Source organism: Labrus mixtus, chromosome 2 (assembly GCF_963584025.1).
Source record: "Labrus mixtus chromosome 2, fLabMix1.1, whole genome shotgun sequence".
Classification (NCBI taxonomy): domain Eukaryota; kingdom Metazoa; phylum Chordata; class Actinopteri; order Labriformes; family Labridae; genus Labrus; species Labrus mixtus.
This window is the reverse complement of record NC_083613.1, coordinates 3042969-3070230: the sequence shown is the minus strand read 5'-3', so window position 1 is coordinate 3070230 and position 27262 is coordinate 3042969. Positions and strand designations below refer to the sequence as shown.

Here is a 27262-nt window from a genome sequence, read left to right as displayed (position 1 = left end):
AAACACACAAAGAGAAGCCACAGGAAAACAACAAAGAAAAAGCTTCAGTCCATAAGTCCAAGGTACGAATGACATATGATGAAGTGACAAAGAAGAGGAAGCACACAGACAATAAATAGACTTTTGTTGATTGGACACAGGTGTGACAAACAACACACAGGTGAAACAGGTGAAGGCAATCAAAAAAGGAGGGAACCACTCAAAGGGAGGAAGTAACACAAGACATGATATACAGGGGAAAAACTACAAAATAAAACAGGAAACACTGAAAACTTGAGCAAGGAATACTAACAGAAAAATACACGCAGGGATAGAGCAACACAAGGGAGGAACAAACTAAATCAGGAAAACATAAAGAACTCAACTTGTACAAAACAAACTAAACAAGGGTTAACCATGACATAAGGTGTTTATGTCATCGATAAACATGTTTTTTCATCTGGATAACAATCATATTAATGGAGTGTTTCCTGAAAGTAATACCCAGAGAAAGAATCTTAAAGGTTAATACAGTAGAAGTGGTCCAAGCACTTATCATGCATGCTTTATAAATACAATTATTATTCAACTCTATGTATGACTTCCTTAACCTTTGACTCCTGCAGGTAAATGGAGGTGCAAGACAGGAGCCGCTCCCCATCCCGTAAGACCAGCCGGGTGGAGCAGGTAGTGGGACGATGGCTGAGACGTTCCAGAGACTTAGGCAGCAGGTCTCACTCTCTGACCAGGTAAACAATTGTGTTTGTCTGTTTTTATCTGTAAGTCATTCATTTGAGGAGTCAATTTGAAAGCATGGATGGATGTAATCCCCCGTCTGTGTTAGCCGTTTCCAAGGGATGCCAAGAATAAAAGCGATCTAATATTTTTTACTTTTTGTTTTCTCAATTATTTCTCCTCTCATTTGATGATTTAAAGTGAACTGGCCTTCTGTTCTGCCAGAGTAGAACAGAAGGTTGTATTCAGAATTTATTGTTTTCTTTCTTTTTCATTCATGTCAACCTTCCCTTTTTCAGAGATCGGGCTGCTGTAGAAGGGAGGTCAGCAGAGTCAAGTGGCTCTGATCAGAGGAATTACCCCTTCCGCTTCAATGTTCAGATCCAGCGTGACCCGAAGCTCAACTCTCATGGCCTCACTCTGTCCTCCCAGACCCCCATCCTGGTGCAGGAGATCACCCCAGGTACAATATATTCATGCAATGGACGCATAGAAGAGAAAACAAGACAAGGGGAATTATAGAGGAGGTCTATTATCCTGAACTAGTGGAGACAGAAGAAGCATTCATTATTAAAAATGAGGCCCTACTTCCCCCACATGACTATTCTGAGTGAACACGTATAAAGCAGGTCACTGGTAATAATCAATCACAAATCAATTTTGATACTATGTACAAGCCTTGAAGTGTTTATACACCGTTCTTTTACACACATATACAGTACGTAACCTACTTGTCTCTTATACCCTGAAAATAGGAGAAGATAGTACTCAGCAACAGCACTGGGTTGCACAAGCTATGTGTAAGTTTAAATATAGCCTAGTTTAAATGTCTTTTTTTAGGACAGAGTTTACACCTGTATCACTTTTAAAGGCTTTATATGCGATTTTTCACACTTAAATATAATATAAATCAAGTATGTCCTCTGAAAATAACTATGTGAGTCATGACTGTCTACAATGGGTGTAACACCCGAGTCCCACTGTCTGTGATGTTTTCAGATTTTTTTTTCTGTTTATTGACATAGCCGGCCCGATGGCTGACTCCTCCCCTCGTGTATAAAAGTTGTTTAATTGAGGGACTAGAGAAAAGAAGAATAACATACTGTACTCACTGATTAACTGTGTTTCTAGATCACGCTCATTTCAGGTAAATTTACATGCAGTGTGAAGATACGAGCATAATAAAGATCGCTAGCATTAGCATGCTAACCCACAATGCACCGTGAGTTGTTTTGGTTTTATGCTGGTGCTCAAGGGCGACATCTGCTGGATCAAAAAATCACATATAAAGCCTTTAAGGTGTTGCACCAGCTCTTATAGTTCCAACAAGGCATAAGTTACAACTTAAATTTTACACCTCGCTGCCAGTAGGTTGAAAGTTCTCCATAAAACACGGTTGTCACTATGATCTGTTTTGAAAGGTGGGATAACTTGGAGGATGAGGAGGAGCGAAGGTTCTTACCGGCTGTTTGGTGTCAGCGGTGCATTCTCTGTGATAGATGACTTCCTTGTTGTATCTCCTGCTTTGAGCTGAGATAATTCCACCAGTCCAACAATAGAGTGCCATTAAATCCCCTTTTTGTTTTAGTTAAAGATGTAACCACTTGATGTCTCCCTTGTTTTATACTTGCTGTAGATAAAGGTTTTAGTCTATATTTGTCATCTAATTATAATGCTTTGTCATGTTTTACATTCTTAATTGTTTCCGTTCATGGATAAACAGAAGTTCATTTAAAGGAAGTTATTTGCAGCCGTTTGTCTGTTTGGAGAAAATTAAGCATGAGAGGCATCTCTTCAAAAAACACTCCTTTTAAAAAAAAAACGTTTCACTTATTTAAAGGGATACTTCACTCATTTGCATTAATCTTTGTATCATTAGAAACCTGGTAGTATTTTTGAATGGTCGTGCATCCCGCCCTCATTTTCCCCTGAGATGGGAAATCTTTGTATTTCTGAGTCTGAAAAGGAGCTTCCAGTGATGCTAAATGACGTTTTTTGCGTCACTGGAAGCTGTTGCGGTTAGCGGGTTGAAACTACAACGCCAGTTCCTCATATTTTCAACCACTGAAGCTACAGACCAATCACAGATCAGTGGGTGGGAACTCACTGCCATGATCGAAACTTAACATCCGCCATATTGCTTGGAAGCTATGCTAACAGGCTCTATGGAGAAAGCTGCCGGGGCTGGTGCTAGCCGCTGGCCGCTAGCCGCCAGGGCCGCCGCGACACAAGACCGACCTGTCGGCAGCAACCGTCCAACTCAGCAGCCGAGACATAAGGCCTGCCTGTCGACGGCGGTGAGGACGGGGAGCAGGGGCCGGCTGTAGCTGGGGCGGACTGGTAGTGTCGGTGCTCTCACTGTTTGACTATGGACACAGACATAGAGTCTGTTTTCTTTTTCTTAAAATTTATTTTTGGGCTTTTAATCGAGAGACAGGATAGTGGACAGACCCAGAAATCAGGGAGAGAGAGTAGGGAAAGACATGCAGGAAAGGAGCCACAGGTGGGACTCGAACCTGGGCCACCCGCCTGGAGGAGCAAAGCCTCCATACATGGGGCGCGCGCACTAACCACTGCGCCACCAGCACCCCAAGATCAATTCTAGAAGAAATCTCTGAATCAGTTGAGGAAACGGTCTTATGTGTTGAAGTAAACATGTCTGTAAATGTTTTTATTTCTATATTTCTACTGCTGTATTGTATATTTTGGAGAAACTGTATCGATCGAATTTCTTTCTGGGATTAATAAAGTATTTCTGATTCTGATTCTGAACTAGAGGACCTTAGTGGGAGTGGCCTGTGGTGCTGTGCATTCTGGGATTTGGTGTCTTTCATCCACATGAGCCAAAAAGACACTTTCTGCCTTTTCTCGGCCAAGAAGGCACCAACTTCAAAATGTAGTTCACATTTCTACTACATGTATGACCCAATGTCAATACAGATTCATCAATTCAACAATTCAACAGGTGAAGTATCCCTTTAAGAAAAGACGTCCTTTCTGCAACAATATTTTGGTTAGTTTGGATGTTGGTGAAGATGAACCTAACATCATTGTGGTGAAACCAAACACGCTGACAGAACTTATACAGAGCTGGTGCAGAAGTCCATAGGGATTTTGATGTCATAGCTGACACTGCATATTTGGGTAAACCCAGCTGGGTCTTGTTTTCACATCACCAGCTGAGGCTTCTTGCTTCATGAAGATCGTGCTTTAGAATCCAATTTGTATTGCAAAGGTCTGCAGGGTTTTGGTCTGCTTTGTTTGAGAGTCCTGTCCAACAGCTAAGACTGCACATGTCTGTTGTGAAGGTTGTGAACCTTTTGGAAGTAATGTTAGGTAACAAGAACAGTTAGCATGTGTAAATCATTCATATTGTAATTCATTCATTACGTAATATGTGGGGTTTATCTCAGCCCTTACATATTTATTTCTTAAACCACCAGAATATATTAGTATTATATTTTATTGATATTTGTCTCTTTCTTCTTCTTCTGCAAAGACATTTAGCTACAGTATGTGGTTCCCAGAAACATAATTGATAGGAGAGTGTTACTGTCTTATAAACTCAGTTCTCTCTGTAGCAGAGTAGTTTTCCATTCGTTCTTTCTGTTGTCTCCTGTTTGCAAAGAGCAAGTCCCCTCGGCAAGTGGAACTCTGCCAAAACACTGCAGGCTTCTGGCCATCGCACAAGGCAAACAAAAAAAGTGGAAACTCCAAGGGAGCTGACTCTGTGCACTCAAACTGCAAACATGCGCACATAATCAAATTATCAAAAGAAATGTAAATGCTGTGTGTTATCAGAGTTTATTAAGTGTCCTCAGTGTTATATGGAGACAAAACAAAGAGGAACATTTTTAAAGAAATTGACTCTTTCCCCTTTCTATCACAGCAACGTCTTCAGGGCTGTGTACTGTATCCATGTACCATTTTTAATTAAATGCCCAATGGACTCTCTGTTGTACAATAGATGGGTAAATTGGGATTAGGAGTGTGATTAAGGTACGAGCAAAGGAGGCCGGATGTGAATACAGCTGGAGATGTGTTTGAGAAGCTTTACTCAGGTTGAACAAGCTTAACACACATTGAATCTTAAAGAACATCATGAGTCAGTGACTGAAGGTTGACAATGACTCCTGCTAGATCTCACACAACTAGTCGCAATGCAAACTTCAAATCTTCTATTATGCTCATAGAAACATTGTGCAACCCCTATTCATGATAACTTATACATTACAGTAAAAGGTAAGGCATTACTGAATAGTTACCTTTGCTGCAAGATTTTTAAAGGAAGAATGTCCAACATTTTAAACATAACTACAGCAGAAATCAAGTCTATCCTCTGTAAATCCCTCTGAGTTATGACTGTCTTCAATGAGTGAGAGCCGCAAGTCCCGCCAGCTGTATTGTTATCGGAGCCGTGTTTACATCATGTTTACATGGACGGGTGGGCCTCGTGTATAAAGCTGTTTTAGGCCAAGGACTAGAGAAAAGAAGAATAACACAGTCTACTCACTGCTTATTTGGATGTCACGTAAATGTATTTAGATCTCGGTCATTTCCGTGTCAATTTATGTGCAATGTTAACCAAAGTGTACTAACATTAGCGTGCTAACACAACACTGCAGACCACAGGCAATTGCAGCTCGAGCAAAGGACAATGTTGTCCAATGCTTGCGCTTAATGGTGCTTAATCATGGTGCGTTCTAATTGATAACTCCTTAGTGTGAACACGAGTGGAGAGGGGTTGGAGGTGTGCCGCTGGAGGAGAGCGGAGGCTTCAGAATAGTAGAGGTGTCACCAAACAGCAGTTTGTTTTGGTTTCATGCTGTTGCTCAAAGGCGAGAGACACATTCTCTCTGTTCATCAGTGTCTTTCCTTGAATATAATAAACTACCATACTGGATCTCCTAAAATAATCTAGTTACAATAATCAAACCTCTCTTTTATTTAGCCTTTCAGGGGTGAAGCCTAGCTGATTGTTCAGTAAATCTTTCCAAGATTTTTGGAACAGTTGTGAGCCAAATGGATGTCTGTGTAATTTGTGTTGCCTTGCCTTGACTGTACACCATGTTGTTCCTTTTGTATTTCAATGTTCTCTTCAACTATCATACAGCGAAAAAAATAATCCTGGCTCATATCTCAAATAATGTATGTGCTAATACAGGTGACAAACTACTTTACTAGGTCAAATGTAAATCATATAATAGGCAACACAAAGGTCATAACACGTTTAAAAGTCATTGTCAATACATCAGTCAGTATTATATTCTCACTGAGCATATAAAACAAACAGGGAATCTCTGTTTAAAACCATCTGATTAACTCACAGATAGCAAGAAAGCACTGTAACTACTGATCCAAAAATAGAAACACATATTCATCATTGACCTCTGACTTTAACTAAGCAACTAATTCCAATCAGTGAATAATGACTGCATGTTATATTCAGTTTGTATCTGATTACTGAAGTGTTTCAGTTTGTTTCTGAGCTACAGAGCCAAAAAGAATCTGAATCCCCCCGAGGTCCGGGGGCAGATTACCTTGCTTTCTCCTGTCTGGCTGAAGTCTGTTCCGTCACCATCTGCTTCTGCCCGTTCCCTCAACACACTCACTCACACACATACAACCAAACACACTGTTATTCAAGTCCCTAGTGGCTCCACTAAGTCCAAGCTCAATATTTCCTCTGTGGGTCTCTGCAGCACATGGTGCAGCATCTTGACAGTGGAATATGAGTCCTTAATTTAAAAAGCTTTTTCAGAGCTAGCAGCTCAACTCATCTAACTTATGATAACAGGAATTACTAACATGTATAACCAGAGAACAACTTGGAGTCAGGGCATTACCTGATGTTGTTCTTAAAAAATAAATATGTAGAGGATGCTGTTGATTTGTTATTTATAATTTATTGTATTTGTTTATTTAACATGGAAATGAACATTGCTTCATTATGTAAAATACAAAGTAGATGCCATACATACAGGTTTCTAGCCATGGCTAATGCATCACTTGTTTCTGGGTAGGCTTTAAGGATTTAAACAGAAGGATTAGACTGAAAGAAATACAGAAATAGTGATATGACTACACAATATGATACCGACAAAAAAAAGGTTACGCTGTGAAAAAAGGATTATGAGAGGAAAATGTTATATTAAAGACAATGGTGGGGAAATGTTGATAGAGCGTGGCATAGTTGTGATAAATGTCATTGTGTATAATTATTACTATTGAAAACAATGAATTTATGGGAATATTTTTTTTTTATTTTAGTGCTCAAACTCACAATAATTAAATTGCACTGTCTTTAAAAACTTTGGCATATATCACAGTGCATGTTTTGTGATGGTGCACAAAGTTCCAGGAAATCAATCCTAATTCAGGTCCGTGTTAAACTTTTTTTTCTTAAAAATAAAATATGCAAACCTTGTGATAGAGCACACAGTAACTCTTCCAGATCTTCCATAAGTGTAGCTTGTTGGCGTAATACACTGTAAACATCCTCTTCCATGCCCCTAATACTGTGACTTACCTCAAGAGCATTCAGGTATCTTTCATAGTATCAGCCTTTTGTAGCACACTGTCCACTCTCTGTGTTTTGTATAGATAGGGGTAAACTGTACTGTGCGGAATGGACAGTTAGATGCAAAGCAAGAGCTCCGTATCATCAGTTGGAGTACAAGTTGGAGAAGTTGTTAACAATAAGATATGCAAGAAATCGTCTTCAACTGCAAACTACTATGGTCACTTCTGGTCAGATATCTGCTGAATGTTTGGCTGCTCCTTGTTTGACAGAAACGTTGTTAACTGTGCTGCTACTGTACCTGTCTTGGCCAGGAGACTCTTGAAAAAGAGATCTTTAATCCAAACATGTTTTTAAATTTAAATAAGTGTACACTACATACTGTATATTTTTCACCTTTTCACTTTTAGAATGGTAGAAACACAAAGCACACACATCCAGACACTGCTGATGCAAACGCTGAGAAAATTATGACTTTGCTCCCAAGTTACTCACAATGCCATTTTGTGTTAAATATAGACTGAGAGAGGGGAGGGTGTTAACAACTGAATATGTAGAGACAGAGAATATACAGCTGTTTCATATGAACAGTAATGACACAGCTATGAGCCGCTCCTTCTGTTTGGATGATGAAAAAATATGCATGTATAAGATGAAAGGGTATCTTGAATAAAAGCTGCTGCCTGTCGGTACTGCCAGTAACAGAATGAATGCAGGCGAATGAAAACATCCTCAGGCATGACAACACAAGGACATTTTGTGTGTCCAGGTGGTCCTGCAGATGGTCGGCTCGTCCCTGGCGACCAGCTTGTAAAGATCAATAACGTCGCTGTCGATGACCTGACCCCGGAGCAAGCTGCTGAAATAATCAGGTCCTCACTGACAGCTGCACACACACACACACACACACACACACACACACACATTTACAGTTAGCATTTTAATAGAACATAGACCTCATGCTTAAAATAATCGTCCTCTTTTTTTTTTCTTTTTTTTTTCAGGGAGTGTCAAGAATCGTTGACAATGACGGTCCTCAGAACAATGCTGGTGAGTGTGTTGTAGTCCCACAAACACAGTTTCATGAAAAAGTTGAATTATTTGACCCTTATTCCATCTGCGTTTGGCCTGTTTACAAACACATACACAGGGTTGTGTGTACTCATGATTGCATCTTATGGATGTAGTGTGTCCTTACATATTGAATTTTAAACACTGCTGACAACAAAGCCATTAATCAGCATGTCAATGAGGCTTAGGGTTGAGCCTCATTGCTAACAAGCTTCCTGTCGTCAAGGTCTCAGCACTACATCAGTGTTACACCCTCTGAAACTACCCCCACAGACAGATACATACTCAATCTACTCTATGTGTATGACTGACTGTGCACTGCTTCTGTGTGTTGGGGGGTTCTGGACTAAAACCTGGTAAAGTGACGTCTGTGTTTGCGCTAAGATAGAGAGTAGATCGGTAAATAAATGTCTCCTCCTCTGTGATTCTCATCCTCAGCTCTGCTGAGGGTGGCACCTTTACCGTCTAATTTATTGCCCTCAGCTCCTCCAAGAAATTACTGATCTTTTAAGGAAGTATTGGCTTTTCTCATAAAATATGTATCCCTGTCATGGTTGCAAAACATCAACAGAGTTCAGAGTGGAGGCAATGCTAAGTGATGGAGTTTTTTTAATCAAAATCAGACATTGATGTAGGAGGAGAACATTTGCTCGGTCTGGTAGTTTCAATCCAACTGCATTTACAGTGATGAAAGCAGCTGAGCAGCTAATGGTACAGAAAGGATAGCTTACTTACTGAAATACTCAGATGAAATGCTTTTTGGATAATTATGTTTTACTGAAAGTCAAATTGTCTTTCTATTACTATATTAAAGTGTTCTTTGTTGGTTGATGTACACATGTATACAGTAACCCGACTCATCTTTTCCTGTTGTGTACAGCTCTTTAAAATCATACCATGCTTGTGATTTTATCAAACATTTAAAATGTTTATCCTCGTCTTAAATAAACTTAACTTGTGTGTTAACCTTACTTCTAACATCGTATTAGTAAGTCAACAAAAGAAAACTTCATATGTATAGCTTAACAGGTCTTTGCTGCCAATACAGCAAATACAGCTGCATTGTTGATCAAATTTATTTAAAAAATACTTTGACAAACGTATTCATTGGTTTGCATTCCTCCCAGGGGCCAAAGTCTTCTTTCATCACACCAGAGAAGAGAGCCAAGCTCAGGTCCAACCCCGTGAAAGTTCACTTTGCAGAGGAGGTAGAAGTAAATGGACACTCTCAGGTGAGTCAAAAAATTATTTTTATGCTTTTTTTTCTGGAATCATAATGTTCATAACAATGACATTAGCTCGCAATCAACCAATACTACTCTTAATTGTTAACTTAACTTATTTTGTTTACTCAAGTGGTCTTGGGAAAGTCAGAGCTCTTCACATTCAGTAACAACGTGTATCATGTATTCCTGGCCGAGTATCCCTTTTGGGATATTGCTGTAGTTAATACTTATTTAAGTTTAAATATTTAAAATGTTTTTTTCTTATTGAGGCTACGAGACTGTTTGTCCAACTTGTACTTTAGTTAATGAATGGTTTCCTACTTAATAATAATTTATACTTTATTGATCCCGCGAGGGGAAATTTGTTTTTACACTCTGTCTAGTTAACATGCTACACAAACATAGGCCGAAATACACAGGATCCTATGGACATGCACTGATGGAGAGGTCTCAGAGTGAGGGGGCTGCCCACGGTGGGTGCTCCTGGGCTGGGTTAGGTGCCTTGCTCAAGGGCACCTTGGCAGTGCTCAGGAGGTGGACTGGCACCTCTCCAGCTACCAGACCAATTTCTGGACTTGGTCCGTGCCGGGACTTGAACCGGCGACCCTCCAATTTCCAACCCAAGTCCCTACAGACTGAGCTACTGCCGCCTAACTTGTGTTAGTCTTATGCCAATAAGATGAAGCAACATCTGATAACATGAAGGATGTCAACTCTAGAATTAAACCTTTTTGTTTATTTTTTTTTTTAAACGTGCTGTGCCTCTTACAGAGCTCCTAGATTTTGGCTGTTCAGAATTTGTCACACACAGCAATCTTTGCTTTAAAAAGATTTGATATATCTGACGCCTCTTTTCAAAATGCAGAGGAGTGATCCTTCTTAATTGTTCCTCATGACTCCATGCAGTACGCACTTTTTCTCTCATAAAGCCTGGCTCTGGTCGTTTCCCATCCTGCCACCGGATGTGAAATTAGCTGTGAGAAGAAACCACAGAGGCTGAAGTGCCCATTACTGATCACAGAGAAAACACGGATCGATGCCTCCCTCATCCTCTAGTCCTAATGTCTGTGATTACAGGACAATAAGCACAAGATTAAGGAGAGAGATAGGGATGAAGGGAGATAGGGAGGTGAAAGAGTCAAGGGGGGAAAGGGGGGGGGGGCTGTGTTAGCCATTATTAAACAGGAGAATGCACTCTCTGTTTGAACTTCAATTATACAGACCTCAGTGTTACATTTAATCACAGTGTCAATATTCACTTTCTTCAATGATAATAAAAGTTAGGATAATGGTGGAAATATGACTCAACACAGTGAACGGGCTGTACTGACAGAAACTGACCAGAGGATATGATGGGACGAGCTGAAAACAAGGCTCTGTCTTCGTCTAAGTATGTCTTCATGTGTACAAAATTTGTTAAAATTAAAATTCTTCTTCTGGTTCTAAAGCAGAGATACTTTTTAAATTTCTTCAATAAAGTTTAAATAAAACCAAAATTATTTCAACCCCTGTTCAGTTTAATCAGCCTGTATTATAATATTAGTTATGGCTTAAAATAATACACAATGTCAAAAATTCTTATCACATTTTGTTGTAATCTATACACCATCATTTCCATCTCAGCCAAAGTGCAATGGAAGCAGACTTGATGAATAAATCATGGCATACATTAGGCATTTGACTAGACACTGAAGACATGAAGAAAAATGAGTGCAGACAGAAGCATCAGGTCTGTGCAGAGCTGGGAGCATGCTGTAATCCAGCTCACATGTCTTATTCCTGTTATGTGATGGTGTGGCTTTGTGTTTGAAGTTTGATGGACACATATTTTAATGGAGTAATCTTAGCACACTCTCTTCTGCAACAATAATGTAATGACATCAGACTGAATAATTAACCCATCAACTGTTTGTGCCACTATTATTTAATCAGGAATCTCCTTGTGACACACATTTTGCTCTCTACCTGATGATGTTCAAACTAAAACACACTTATTACTTGGTACTATTTTCAATATTACAAATCCTTTATGTTACCGGTTAAATGCATGTTAAGGTTAGTCAATCGTGCTTCTTATCCTTTCAGGGAATATTGTTCATACCCATCCACTTCTGCGCTTCAAAGTCACACAATCCAATATGAATACTTTAATGTCCTCACATTTAGATCACTGTAAATCAGACACATCTGCCTCCAAAGTCTAAAAACACAGCAATGAGACTTCTCATTCAAAACAACAAAAGCCTCCTCTAATTGTCCTTACATTCAACTGGAGGTGACCGAGTAGGGATAACACTGAAGCATCACTTAAACATCCATATTATGCAAAACTGGCCCCATTGACAAAACATCAAGCCATCTATAAATAGACATGTGCTAATGTCATTAGCTGATGGGGGCGGCTGTTGCTCAGTTAGTAGAGTCGGACGTCTATCAACCGGAAAGTTAAGAGTTCGATCCCCAGCTCCTGCAGCTACATGTCCGATGTGTCCTTGGGCAAGACACCTGACCCCGAATTGCTCCTGCTTCTTCGGCTGTGGTGTATGAGTGTGTATGAATGGAATTAGTTACTTCTGATGGTCACTTTACACAGCAGTCTCTGCCATCAGTGTGTGAATGTGTAGGTGTGACATAGAGGGGTGTAAAAGTCTGATACAAGCTCAAGTCCATTAACCATCAATTTAATGCTGGCAAACTAGTGTGCCTAACTGCTGATTTAGAGTTTTTATATAGGGCAGAAGAAGTCACCTGTGAAACAAACTCTGATTTGTTTTCGTGGTCAGCTGTGAAAAAAAATGTCAACATTTCTTTCCTTTATTGACTCTGTGTCATATTTTCATGTCAGGCTGTTTAGTCCTCTTGAACCAGCAGGTTTTTATGATGTTGACACTTCATCTGACACTTGCCATGACCTTTGACCACAATGTCTGATTGACAGGGCAACTCGCTGCTCTTCCTGCCTAACGTCCTGAAGGTGTATCTGGAGAACGGGCAGACCAAGGCCTTTAAGTTTGAACCCAGCACCACAGTCAAGGTAATAGGCAATGATACACTCATGTTGATATACTGTATGTTGCTATTTATTGCCCGCTTCATGTCTTCCTTGTCCTGGATGCATAACAAGTGTGGGGAAATCTGTGAGATCACACACTGAAGTTAAATTATGTGCTTATGCAACGCCAGTATTTGCTGTGATTCTTAATTTCCACACTTTCTTGTATTGCACTGAAGGAGGAGCCTGATGCTGTCCTCAATAAGCTCTGTATAAAAATGTAACCATACAACTGAGCTCAGCTCATTTCAGCAACTATGCTCCTGAATGTTGTGCAGTGATGTCATTGAGAAGTCATTTTCTTTGTACATCAGGACATTGTGATGACCCTGGAGGAAAAGCTTTCTCTGAGCCGTATTGAACACTTCTCTCTGGTGCTGGAGCAGCAGCACAGCATCACCAAACTACTGCTGCTACATGATGAGGAGAGGATACAGCAGGTGCACACACCCACAAACACACAGACTCATACATATCTATCCTACAGCTCTGTTCTGAATGTGGTTTAATCTGCACAGCACTAAAGCTTTCACCTGCTTTTAATATGTATTTGAAGCTAAATGACTCCTTTCTCTATTACCACTTTGTTCTAGTTGTTTCTTTTTTCACTTACTGTGAAACAAATTGTGTTGCCTTGTGTATGAAATGTGCTTTATATTTAAGTTTGACTTGTCTGTGTGTTCAGGTGGTCCAGAAGAAAGAGGCCCATGACTACAGATGTCTGTTCCGTGTCTGTTTCCTGCCCAAATTCCTCCAGACGTTGCTGCAGGAGGATCCAGCTGCCTTTGAATATCTCTATTTGCAGGTAGATTGATAAACATCTTTCCAACAAAGATCTTCAGTAGTTAATTGTTCGTATGTCTAATACATTTTGATTGTTTCTTTATTCTTTTTTATTTTGAGATCCTATGTGCAGGGGTTAGAAAAATAATAATAATGATAATAATACATTTTATTTAAAGACCCCCTTCAAAACACTCGAGGTCATCTTACAACAAATTCAATACATCGATAAAATGAAAATTAAAAAGACAAATGAACAGGATGTAGTGGATTTATGAGACCGGGTGGAGAATGATCAGACTGAATATGCCAGTTTAAAAAGATGTGTTTTGAGATGAGATTTAAAAATGGAGAGAGAGTCGATATTACGGATGTGTGGGAGGGAGTTCCAGAGTCTGGGACCAGAGCGACTGAAGGCCCTGGACCCCCATGGTGGACAGGCGGGCGGGTGGTGCAGTGAGTTGAATGGAAGAAGAAGACCTGAGAGTGCGGGTAGGTGTGTTGATGTGCAGGAGTTCAGAGAGGTAAAGCAGAGCGAGGTTATGGACGGCCTTAAAGGTGAGGAGCAGAATTTTGAAGTTGATGCGATATTTAACCGGGAGCCAATGAAGCCTCTGTAGGACAGGGGTGATGTGATTAATAGAGGGGATTCTGGAGATGATGCGAGATGATGCGAGATGATGCGAGAAGCAGAGTTCTGGACCAGTAAGATTTTGTGGATGGACTATATGTTATGAGCTGCTTTGATGTAATTGTACACTCACCAGAAGCTGGGAAATAAATCAAGATATACTAAAACAAATAGCTTAGGATCAGGGTGTACAGACGGAGAAAAGTTTAGGGGGCCCCTACAAAAACACACAAATATATTTGTTTGTTGTTGTCCAGATAGCACATTTACTACATGTGTGAGAAAGCTACAAAACATCTGTTTGTAAATTCTGTCATCAAGAATAGTAAAAGTGCCAGTTCTCTACCAGTGTGACCTGATTTAACCTCCCTGCTCTGTTGAAATGGTATCCAGTAGCAGCAGACTGACTCAGTAGTCAGCTTGTTTTGAATCGTGCAGTCTTTCATTAAAACCCACCCTGGTTTTACTCCTGTACTGTTGTTTTGTAATCCAAATGGAACTTTTAGATTTTGTCCTATAACAAGCTTCATTTCATTTATTATACAGGAAAGTTTAAAAGTAACATTAAGTTACAGTTTATCAGGCCTGACTCAGTTTAAAAAACTGGTTTCCAGCAGGTTCCTGTTCTGCAGAACATGAAACATAAACCACAGTCATGACACATCAAGACAAACACATTTACAGGACATTAGCATGGGCTAGGCAGATACAGACAAATAGAAAAAAACAGTACAGATACTGTGAACAATACTAATAATGAGTGCAGGTGTAAGTGTGGAGAAGGTGTCATTTCTATGTATTTTTAAGCTTAATATTGTTTATAAACTCCCTGCTTTATAGAGACCCAATTACGTAGTTCTTTTACATCAAAAAAGTTTCCATCTGTTGTTAATGATACTTTAGCTCAGCCACATAACATAAAAGTGAAGAACAACATGAATGGATCTAAAATGAATACAAACATTACCTGTGATTGTTTTGGGAAAAGTATTTGTGCATATTTTTTTAACTACCTACACTGTTTTTTTTTTATTCTGTGCCTGTTGTGTTTATATTTCAGGGAGTGAATGATGTGCTGCAGGAGCGCTTTGCAATAGAGATGAGGTGTAACACCGCCTTGAGACTTGCTGCTCTTCATATCCAGGAGAGACTAGCAAGCTGTGGACAGTCACCAAAGACCAATCTGAAGAATATCACGTGAGAGACACAAACATTCAAATTATATCCTTTTCTGTGTTTATACACTAAACTAATACTAGTAAATGCCACAGAGCAAAGTGACTTTTTTCTGAGAAACTGCGATAAGTATTGTTGGATATTTTAAAGCAGCAACCCAGCTACTCACAGTTTAACAACTTGCATTGTAAAACTCCAGCCTTGAAGCACTAAGTCCTTTAGGTGAGCATCAAGGATGCATTTTTAAATGTGAAATTAATTTTGTTGTCACTCAGGAAAAAAACTGTGCCTTCAAAGTTCCACTGGCAATACTCCTTACACTTATGTATAGCATCCGCACTGACATAACACTGTGTAGTTTCTCAGACACAGCAGGAGCTTCACATAAACACACACATACGCACACACGTAGTGCTATTCCATCTTTCCAGCTCAGCCATTAAACATTTTAGATGGCTGTTACTACACGTACAACTACTACTCAAATGGCGGATCAGGGGTGGAACAACTTCGCCCCACCATTTAACCTCTGCGTAACACATTGCAGTTGAGGCATAAATATACCACTTTGAACTGGCAATATGTAAGCGGCTTGTGTTTTTTTTATTTTGCTCCAGGAAGACATGGGGCATAGAGAACTTTGTGTCATCCACCTTGTTGCGGAACATGCGAGAGAAAGATCTGAGGAAGGCAATTGGCTACCACATGAAGAAGAGCCAATCACTGCACGATCCTAAGCAGAAGGGCCTGTCTGCTAATCAGGCTCGCATCAACTACCTGGAGGAGCTGAGTGATCTCAAGTCATTCGGAGGGAAATCCTTCAGTGCCACCATGATGGTAGGGCTTCTAACAGCTTTTTGTCAACATTTGTTCATTTTTTGTGGGGACTTAGTTGATTTAAGTTTCGATCAGTATCATTCTCAGTACATTGTCTTTCTCTGTCTCTGTCGGTATCATGACTCCTCCCCTGCATCCCCACCTTTCAGCTCCAGGACAGGGAGTCAATGGTGAGCTTGTTAGTTGGAGCACGCTATGGTGTGAGTCAGATAGTCAACCACAAACTGAGCATCCTGTCGAATCTCACAGAGTTTACCAGCATCACACGTATTGAGCTGCTGCCCGAGTCTGACAAGGTCAGCCTGGTCAAAATCTACCTGCAGGACATCAAGGTAAGCACTCAGCCGACACCTCACATACAGCCCGACCAAGTACAGTAAAGCAGTTGAAAAAAGAGGAATTTGAACTTTGAAGTAACTGAATCAGCACTACAAAGGCTAGTTATATTGGGTTCGGTTCCAATTAGCCATATTTATTCTTCCTCTGTTGTTGCACTCTGTCTGTGTAAACCATGTCTAATGAGCTGGTACAGGAATGGCTGAACTTTGTATTTTATGCACCAGCAATTTGACAGAGAAGAAGAAGCCCACTTTGTGGTCTAAAAGCTCCAAATCGATCTACTGGCTGATATGATTAATATTGTCAGCAATTTCTTCTAAAGATAGATAGAAAGATAGAAAGCTGTATTATTATTATTTTTTTTTTTTTTTGGGGGGGGGTGTATTTTTATGTTGTGGGTAATGACAATTTGTTAAAAAAAACACTGGTCAAGTCTGTGTCAGCCTGCTTTGAATTTACTGACAAAGTGACCCTACTTATACTTCAACACTTTGATCTAAGACTCATTGTAACATGGATTCAATACATAGTTTCATCTATAAAGAAGACAGAAGAAGAAGCAATGATTTTATGTCATTAGAAACTCAGTGATTGACAAATTCAGAAAAATGAAAGCACCTTTAAGATGTGACAAAATCCATCCCACTGGGATCTGGTACCACTGATGGTAGGATTAGGGTTAACAAGGCTGCTAATTAGCGTTCACCTTAACATAACCTTTCATTAAAGCAGTACTGCAAAGGTGATTTTTTTAACCCTTAAAGAAGTGCATCAGATTTTTCGTCAGTAGAATGATCTTATACAACAAGAAAAACTGCTGACATTCTTTTATCACTTTCTCTCTCTCTCTTTGCTCTTCCTGTCTCTTACATCTTATGTCCTCTCTCATGCACAGCCCATCACGTTGCTGTTGGAGTCAGTGGCAGCCAAAGATATGTCCTGCCTAATAGCTGGGTATTGCCGAGTGTTTGTTGACCCCAATCTTAACATCTTTCCCTGGATTGATGACTCAAGGAAGCACAAAGTGTCTGCTGAGGAAGGTACAAAAAAATACACATACACAGAAAAACAGTCACTTTCCATGAATCTACGATAAAAAGTATTCTAAAGAAGCTACTGTTTTCATTTTGGTGTATCTTCACAGGTTATGTGTCCCGCTGTGGCAGCGACTCAGATAACTCGTCAGACTTGGACATGGATCCACTTGTGACCCAGATGTCTCAAGACGACAAGCCCTGCCATCGTGTCAGATCCGCATCAGATCCAGATGGAAGGAAGAGGAAAGCCAGGGAAAGAAGGAAAAACAAAGAAAGCAATGAAAACAGAGATAAACCTTGGGGGAATAAAAAGGAAAAGGAAGAAAAGGATGCTGACACGGAAAAGGAAGGTCCACTTGATACAAACAGAGTGGGTAAGAAGGAGGATACAGAGCTCAAGGAGGAGACAAAGGGAGGGATAGGGAGGGATACTTTGCAAATACAGATAGAGATAATTAATGATGCAGGGGAAAAGCAGAAACAAACGGGACAAGCAGGTGAGATGGGAGATGGGGGAGAGATGGGAGCAGCAGATGAGCAGCCTCCTGTATCAGAAGCATCAGATTCTTGTCACTCTGACTCTCGTGTACTCACCAGCCCGTCCAGCGACTCCCTCGACGCTTTGGAGGAAGATGACTTACTGTCGTGTTCTTCTTCCACCATTAATCCCAGTGCTCATGGTCATACCCACCCTCCCTTTCAGTTACATCACTTCTCTTATGGAAATGCTCAGTCCCACTTTCTTGCCCCTCCACCAGCCCACTCTCATCCACTCATCCACCTCACAGCTCCCCACAGAGGAGGAGGAGGATACAGGAGGTCAGGCGATGGAGCCGATCCCCAGCTCCTCACACCTGCCTCCCCCTTACCGGGTCTTCACCATGTCCAAAAATGTATAGACAACCCTTATTCTAGTGACAGCTCCCTGTGTTTCGCTGAGCTCTCCCGCCTTGTGGACTTCTTGCCGAGCCCTCCAGAGGCCAGCGAGGACGAAGATGAAGAGGAGGAGCTGAGGAGGAGGAGGAAAAAGATGTCAAAAGAAAGGATTGAATCTGTGAGAAGAGCAGGTGAAGGTGGAAGTGTGAGCGGAGAGGGTTGTTATAAAGAACGTCCACTTGCCCCTTCCCCATCCTCCCCCGCCTCCAACATGGAGTTTGTGTTTAACTTTGACCAGAGCGATGCCCGCTGCTACTACAAACTGTGCTCCAACATCACCCCAGACAGCGCCCGCAGCCTCACCCGCCCCTTGAGTCAAAACGAGGGAGACGATGTGAAGGTGGTGGAGGGAGATCCTGCTAAGGGGGCCGACTTGGAGTCCGCTCCAATCCTTCAGCCTCCCCCTGGCTTTGGAGACAGCAGTTCCGATGAGGAGTTCTTTGATGCAAGAGATCGCTTCACCTCCCCTGAAGACCCCACCTTAGGGGCCCTGCCTAGAGGTAGAGGTGATATTTTTCTTAGTAGTGGGCTGACCACATGCTTTTCATCTTTTTTTAGTTCAAAGTGAAGGGCTGTTAATTTGGGATTCACTGCCATCTAGTGTTGAAAGTTTGTGCTCCACAAAAGTAATACAACATTTGAACCAGGAAAGCAGTACTGTAGATATACTTTTGACCGCAAATGCTGTAACAGAGAGTCTGGCTGTGACTTTAAAGATCCAGACTTCAGAGCTCAGTGTCTCACTCTCACTCTTGTCCGATCGGATATAGTTAATAAGTTTGTGTTTATCTCAATTCTGAAGTACTTGGAGTTTGCCCTTTGTAGTAGTGGTTCTATTTTGGTTTTGACTTGTTACTTCACCATGTTTATCTGACAAATATATAAGTGCCTACCTCTTTGGGAAGTGACCCCATTGAGAGCAGTAATCTACTGTAAATGAGGCCCTACTTGTAATGTTCTTCAGGTTTTACGGTTTTACTACAGACAGATTTACAACGAATATAAAATATACAAAAATACAATGATATCAAGATGTCAAAACTTTATGCAAATCTTACCCAAAATTGTTTTTTTACTATGTTACTTCCTCCAAAATCAATGTAACTCTTCTCATTTATTTTGTGAACTTGGCCAATCTGATTCATATAAAGTAGTTCTAATTAGCAGCATCTCTGTGCCTGCAGCAGCCACCACCAATCACACAATCAGACTACAGAAAAAGAAAATCCAATTTCTAAATGTGCTTGACCAGATAAAGCAAAAAAAGATCTATGGAAATTTGCTAAAATATTATGAATGTACTATGACTGCTTAAAAATGAGTTTTGATTTATTAGGTTCGTTTAGATTCCTTGGTGGAGATCTAAAACTTAAAGTTGAAGATTTACAAGAGGAGACCATCCGAGAGAAGATGACACATTTCTACATATTAATTTTCTATTTCTATTTGAACTATTTGACATTTAAATTAAATAAAGGATGTTTTTTTTGTCAGCAAAGACTACTTACAAAGGTTCAGGATAACATCAACAAAGACAGAAATCATCCCACTTTGGTCAAGCTTTAACAATTGCAGATGTTGTATTGTTGTATCTGTTCCAAAGTATGTTTTTTTCTGCTGATTCATTGAGTACAGATTTAGTGTTGTCTCACAGTGCCTTTATGTGTGGAAAATATTAACTATTTTAACCTGAAAGACTGTGAGGAAAGTAATCAGTAATTTGACAAGAAGTCTAGGAGGGCGTGTATTGGATTATAAAATGTTTAATTCCCCTTCATCCACAGGAAACTTCCTCCTTGGTATTCATAGGGAGTTTTTTTTAATTCAAGCTTATTTTGAAAGTGTGTTTTAACAAAACTTTGTCTGAGATGTTTTTACTGTTTTTACAGATATTTGCACAGAAATGAAACTGGACTTCCTCAGTACGCTCAGTCTCAGTGACATTGGAGTGTCTGTGACTGAAGCAGACAAAGATGAAGAAGCAGAGGAAGATAGGACAGGTGAAGATGAAGATGAAGAAGGAGGAGGCAAAGAAACATTGCACCAGCTCAGGAAACGATCACGTAAACGCCGTTCCTTCATGGAAACTGATTACACCTCTACAGTGTCATACCCAGAGCATGATCCAGGATCAAAGCAGGACCAGGTCTCCAGTGAGATTAACAAAAACCTTTCGTCAGAGAACAATGAAGCACAGATTCTAAGTTCAGATCCTGAACCTTCCAAGCAAACCCAGAACCCCAGTCCTACACTTTCCTCCTTGACTCACTCTGAAGGGGAACCAGCTCAGCTTGAACTAAAACCCATCTTGTCCAAACAACACTTGCAGGGACCTAGCTCGCCTTGTGGTTTTGATTCTAATGACCAGACAAGAGAACCACATGCCCCCTCCAGATCCAGAAATCAAGAAATGGAGATGGAACCGGATGCAATGGAATCCAAATCGGTCACAGATCTGGTGAAGGCGGCGTCTCCTACGATAAGCGTTGTCCGCTGCCGGGTGGATCCAGACGGTAAGGAAAGTGCTGATCGTAGGGGTGACGGCAAGGAGGAAGGAGAGGGGCTGGGTGAGATGCTTAAGAAGAAAGAGGAGGGAGAAAAGGAGGAGGCAACCAGTGTTTCAGAAAATGGGCCTTTCACTCATCATATGTTTTTACCAGAAATCCACAAAGAGGAAATCAAGAGGGAAGAAGAGAAAAAAGCCGGGCTCAGTGAGAGCTCATCGAGTTCAAAGAGACCTCTCATAGCTAGTATAAAGCAACCAGAGGCTAACAACCTCCCTAAATGTTCCATAGGTGTGAATAAAAAGAGTAGTAATGGCCTTTTGGGAGGCCCTCTGATCACCCCCGAGCAGAATTCATATTTGGAAGAACATTTATTTGACAGCATGCATGAAAAGTCAAACCCTCTACCATACTCTCCACCACCACCTCCACCGTCATCCCCTCTACCTCCAATACCAGTTTGTCAAAAATCCCCAAGTGACTGTTTGATGAAGGAAGAAGAGGGCAGTGAAGTCAGGAGAACCTTAACCAAAACATCTTTGTGTAGTTCTGCTGAGCTGCCACTTAGCAAACAAAACCACGTGAACAAAGCACAATTGCATTTAGAAGTCACCGCCAGTGTTAACGAGGACGAGGCCATTAGTGGTGTTAGTCCTACTATGACTATTAGCGATGAAATAACTGACAGCACCAATTCAGACAATGTTTTCGATGATGATGAGGTGAGTAATTCTTTAAATTCTTTTTCAAGTGGCCAAAAAGAGGGCTGGGCCACAGACACAAAGCATAACAGCGTTGCTAATTCAAAGTCAACAACTATTAAGTCTCATCCTAAAACTGAAGCTCATGCAAGAATGAATTCAGTTAATCCTGATTATACTCGTACTATCAACTCTATCACTGCAAAACTCGGAGCTGCAACAAGTGTTACATCTCCTACATTTAATTCAGATACCAGATTGAAAAGTGATGAGGGTCTTTCATGCTCAAATCAAAGTGTAGACAAACCAAGAAGTGATGTTACGATTCCCAGAACTGAAGTCAAAGGTAGTTTAGCTAGTCCTAGCTTAGTCCAAGCGTACGCAGGCACAATCCATGATCTATCCAAAGAGCCCCCCTCACCAACACACTTTCTCTTTCAGCCATGCTCCCCTAGCATAATGGGTCGCTTATCTGCCTCCACGCTAAGAGGAAAGATTCAACAGCTGCCCCTTTATTTATCGCGCTCCCAGGATACCCTCAACCAAGCAGGAGTGGGCAATGTGCGTCAAAGTCCTGCTGAGGACAGATGTAAGGACGATGTCGAGATAACCATCAAAGTTACCGACGTTAATGACGTCACACAAACCGTAGATTCTGAACTAGGCCGATCGAACTCAGTGGATTCAGATGGTTCGGACACAACTGTTACAGGGTCAGAGGTGGACAGGGATTTTCTTGCAGAAACAGCCGCTGCAAAGGGTTTTCATTCTGGATCAGAGGTGAAGGAAGTAAGCTCTCCATCGCCGGTCCAGACTGAGCCTAAATCCCAACACCGAAATCAGCTACTGTACACGGGACCTATCAAGAACACACCAGGACCAATAACAGAGCCTCCATCGTCCATAGTGAACAACTTTCAGAGAGACTCTTCAGGCATAAAGACGGACACTCCCGGACCAATAAAAGATGCCGTACCTTCTATCCTTCCTCCGGTAGTTGTCACCACACAGAATCTAAATGGGCCTGGAATCCCTTTTCATAGTCAGTCACAGAAAGTGAGACGGACCAGTAGCGACAGGCCTTTGATGGGTCTTTGTAGGCCCACTGGGCAGAATTTGGACTCACCAAAAACACTTAATTCAGGTTGCAGGGTGTTCACAATCTGTGAGGATTCACTGCAGACAAAAACCCCAGTCGAGCTGGGGAATGCCCCGCCCTTAAAGTCTGAGTTTGGCTGCGGCTCAGTGCTGGTGTCTGGATGTGAGACAGTTATGGAAGAGGTGCAGATGCCTCTGGATGCCTGTGGTTGCCCTGCAGTTTATACCAACTGCTTCAGTAGTGGGGACGGCTTTGATGAGGAGCTGACCGTCTACGAGTTCTCCTGTCGTACTCAGAGCAGCGGTTTGACACAGACTTCTGGAGCAGGGCTTCCTCTCATGACTTCATCACCTATTCACTCCTTTCTCTCGCCTACGTCTTCCAACATCTCTCCCTCTTTCCCGCGCTCCATCCTTTTCTCTTCTTCAACCTCAGAGCTCAGCCCCCTCCTCTCACCGCTGTCTGACAGCTCGGACTGTTTCCTGTCTCAAACACAAAAGGACACCATTAGTCGGCTGGGTCAGCAGCGTTACCCAGAACCCCCAACTGGTTTCCAAGTACTCCGTATAGACGTGGATCAGCTCCTTACAATCCTGGAAAGTACTGGTGTTGACCGATCAGTGGCAGGATATGGGGGTCGCCATCCAAGGGACACCTGCCCCGCCCATTTTACAGAGAACAAGCGCGTGCTCCAGGTAGAGGCTCGGAGACTGATGTCAGGCTGCCAGGAGGTGGTAGGGATTGGACAGAGCCCAGAGGAAATGCTTTGCTCCCTTGCTAACAGTTTCAGGACCCTGGTTGAGTTGGCAGGTATATGCCTCTGGTTCTCAGGCTGCGACAGGTGTGACCGGAGGAACGCAGAGGCAGTTGCAGGTCTGGTGGATGTCGCCCGCTCATTTAGAGACTTCTGTCTCGCAGCAGAGCGCGCCAGCAGCAAACGCAGCTGCCAAGACCTGAGCACCAAGCTGCTAGCCAAACAGTGCACCGCGCTCACCGCCTCCGTCTTCTGCCTCACTCAGCTGTTCCGCACCCTCACTGCTCTATGAGAGAACCAAACCCTCTGGACGCTTGACAATGACACTAAGTCAACATGTGGTCTCTGACCTCACTACAAGGGATCGTCAATGAGACCCACGTTGCTGCACATGTGGGCAGAGTGTGTCATACATGTTCAGAATGAGCAGGTGAGGTTTCCCCAGAAACACACTGGTGGGGCACCGAGCTCGATGAGAGCTCAAATGATCACAAAACTCTCAACATCATACAGTAGAGCCAGTTAGAGATTGTTGAGGTGCATGTGGTTGTTGACTATATGCTGTGCACGTACTGCAGCCAACAAACGAAACAGTCAGCCAACACCCGGACTTCATAGTGGTGCAAACTGCAAAAGCAGAGCCTGCTTGCGTTACAGTATTGAGGAACTGCTGTACTTGAATGTATTCTATGTTATTTATTATGTTTATTTAATTTGATTAATGGGTCCATACAGTGAGCAAGCAAGGAATGTTAAGACAAAGAAGGAAGAAATTTGGAAATGTTTACAGGCAAAGCTTTAGGTAGAGAAGTGGTGTGGAGAGCCGTGGAGCGTTGACACACATACACAAGCACACAACCTCAAACACACAGTGTGAATCAGTATTTGATTCTATTCATACACAGGCCTTTCTGGACTGGCTGACCGTGTAAAGATAAGAAACTCTGCATGTCCTTACATTGTCCAGGATGTCAGAGGGGAGTTCCTTGAATGTTACTGTTTACAAAACCAAAAACTTGAGTGAGGACTGATTTAACCGAAACCACACAAATCAAGACTGAAGGTGTGTTTGCTGTTTTATAAATCCAGTAGCAGAATGCTGATATAAGCGCATTATGTGAGTTTATGAAACAGTTCAGATGAGGTACAGATCTTTGCACATTCAACTTTTTGTCATTTTGCACATGCATTCGGTCAAACTAATTGAGACATACATTTGTTTGATTTTCTAATTTGTTAAACACTCTCTTTCTCCACCTCCAGTTGAAACACAGAATCCTCCAGTGCATGGTGAGATGGGTGTCAACACTAAGTGCATTATTTCTTCCAGTTATGACTACAAGTAGTGAAAAACCAATGAATGAACACAGGCACAGATAGCCTTAGCAGTGACGGTTTACAATATGTAGCACTGTTGGCCATCTGTGTGTGCATTATCAGCTTTTGACTGGCACGCTAAGTGGGAGGGTCTCAGGAAACATCACTGAACTGACCCAGTCATCCGTTGACAGCCTATCATTGCAGTTCCTTAAACTCAACACATTGGTCACCAAACAACAACACAGATTCCGTAAAGTTAATTGTGAATGAGCTGTGCGATACAGCGTTTTCACTTGTCATGTTTGTTGAAGTAAAAATGATTTGATGCTCACTGGAACTGCATGTTCACTGGAGAGTTTAAAGCTTCCACCACTGCTTTACTGGGAACACAATTTATGCAAACAGTATTTCTATATATATATATATATATTTATAATGGCATTGAAACACTTCATCATTTACCTGTCCTGTTTTGTTCTCTGTGGTTATTACAGAATATCATTTCTGGATTATTTGTCCCATTTTTTTTTTTTTGCTGAGAACTGATTTACTTTGGAGCTCAATGAGAAAATTGTCCCCAAGCGAAGGGTGCAAAACATTTTTTTTTTTTAAATCATCTGTGCTCACAAAGCATGCTAATAAGCCATAAAATGCATTGTCGTTTCATCAGGGATTTTATCTGTGAATGACTGAATGATGACGTCTGCTCTTGCTTTGTAATGCTCAGCTCCCACCATTAAAACTACGTCAAGAAGACTCCTTGTACATTCTTTGCTCAATCAACTAAACCGCAACCAGGAGAGTTCATTAAACATATCTGTTTTTATAAGCAATGCCAGAAAGTCTTTACTCTACAGACAATACTGGGGTGACAAAAGATGATTTATTGGTCAAGTAAAAAGTAGCCTTACATACCAAAATGGTGGCGCTTGCACTGATTTCCTTTTCAAGTGTGCTTACTATTCATCTAGCATATGGTATCTATTAATATATATATATATACATGTGTTTGCTTGGAATAGGTCATGAGTTCAATAACTTTATACTTAGCAGAATAGGATGCCACCTTTGCCTCAAGTTGGGTCGTGACATTTTTACTCTGACTGATCTGTCCCGGTCCATTTCCAGAGTGAGTGGGAAGTCCAAGAAGCAGCAGCTTTGTCACAAAGTGATGTTACAATTCTACATTTCACTTAGCAGATGCTTTTATCCAAAGCGATGTACATCAGAGAGTAAGTACAACAGTAATCCATTCATACACCGCCACCGAAGCAGCGGGAGCAATGCAGGGTTAAGTGTCTTGCCCAAGGACATGTTGCTCAGCTGGGGATCGAACCCGTAGGCGACGACTCTACCAACTGAGCCACAACCGCCCATGGTGATGGACCATGTTCATTCAAAGTGTGACTAATGAGTGATGAAGTGTGTAAAAATCTGTCTTCTGTTGCATCACATACTACAGAGGTAAAAACTGGAAGTAACATGAGCACAATGAATGTGAGCCTCACATCATGTGGAATGCAAAGCTGCAGCTGGTGTTGAGGAAAGAAATTCAGACTTGCCCCCTAAGCAAGGTTCTGCAGGGATTGCAAGTGCCATACTCTACGGTTGGTTTTAAAGGGACCCTTTTTTTTGGGCTGGGCCCCCTAGTTTCAGCCAAAGGTTATATTTATACAACAGGTTACAAAGATATTAAAAACACTTTGTGGTGACAGCATGACTGTTCCCCACAATTAGATAGGTTCAGAACTTGATTTGCCTCCACAGGGCCCAGACAGACCCTAACACTTTTGGAAGACTAAGAAACCGAAGATATTGAAGATATTTTCATCTTCCAAAGGGGGCCACTGTTCTCGAGCTTTAAACTCTTGTCACTGGATTAACGCTCTGCTATGTATACAAGTGAAAATAAAGTAAATAACCCAAAGTCCTCAATGTGCTTCAGGCTCTGATGGTGTCAACCTCAAAGTGCTGAAAGCCTGCGCCCAACCTCAGCCTTAGTGTGCAGTGCTGATATTGGATAAATGGCTTTTCAATGAGCCTCCAGTGCAATCATCTCTATAAACATCTCTATTGTTGAACGCTGCATTTTTGTTTTGAAAATATTGCTGTATTTTTTAAACTCACATTTCATTTTACATTTCTTGTTTTATTAATTCTATTTATTAAAAAATAAATCTAAAAAAGAAAGACAGTTCACTTAAGGTTGTAGGGACAATCACAATTGAGAAACCTGTTGTTTAAAAGTCAAGGGTCTGTGGAATGGAAAAAAAAGGATTAAACATCAACCATAAGTATTTATTCCTATTTAATTCATAGCCATAGAAACTTCTCATGGGTCCTTCAAATTAAGAACAACAATCTCAATTAAGTGTTTTGTTTTGATTAATGTTTTGTGAAAGAGGGGCAGATATTATAAGATTAGTCTTCTTTCTGCTCCTTTTCATTCAAAATTTGAGATTTTATGTTTGTTTGTTTGAATTAACTTTATTGTTTGTTTGAATTAAATAAAATGTACAAATAAAATTTAAAAAAAACTGTACTTTTGTACGCCTACTCAGT

The 27262-nt window shown here is 41.2% G+C and overlaps 1 protein-coding gene across 1 annotated transcript; it reads left to right on the top strand.

Annotated features, from left to right (window-relative positions):
• Positions 1–609: 609 nt before the first annotated feature.
• LOC132993994 (FERM and PDZ domain-containing protein 1) lies at positions 610–25456 on the top strand. Its single transcript, XM_061064041.1, has 14 exons — positions 610–728; positions 1014–1177; positions 8004–8106; positions 8239–8284; positions 9433–9537; positions 12470–12565; positions 12898–13023; positions 13269–13388; positions 15058–15194; positions 15791–16010; positions 16160–16342; positions 17245–17389; positions 17494–18822; positions 20212–25456. Exons 1-14 carry the CDS (start codon positions 610–612, stop codon positions 23670–23672), a joined length of 6354 nt encoding a protein of 2117 aa, XP_060920024.1. The 3' UTR covers positions 23673–25456.
• The last annotated feature ends 1806 nt before the right edge of the window (positions 25457–27262 follow it).

Bases quoted from the DNA above. Each gene is read 5' to 3' on its own strand.
- LOC132993994 (XM_061064041.1), top strand. From the start codon at position 610: ATGGAGGTGCAAGACAGGAGCCGCTCCCCATCCCGTAAGACCAGCCGG. The intron at 729-1,013 runs GTAAACAATTGT...TCCCTTTTTCAG, and splicing joins AGGTCTCACTCTCTGACCAG to AGATCGGGCTGCTGTAGAAG. The intron at 13,389-15,057 runs GTAGATTGATAA...TTTATATTTCAG, and splicing joins TTGAATATCTCTATTTGCAG to GGAGTGAATGATGTGCTGCA.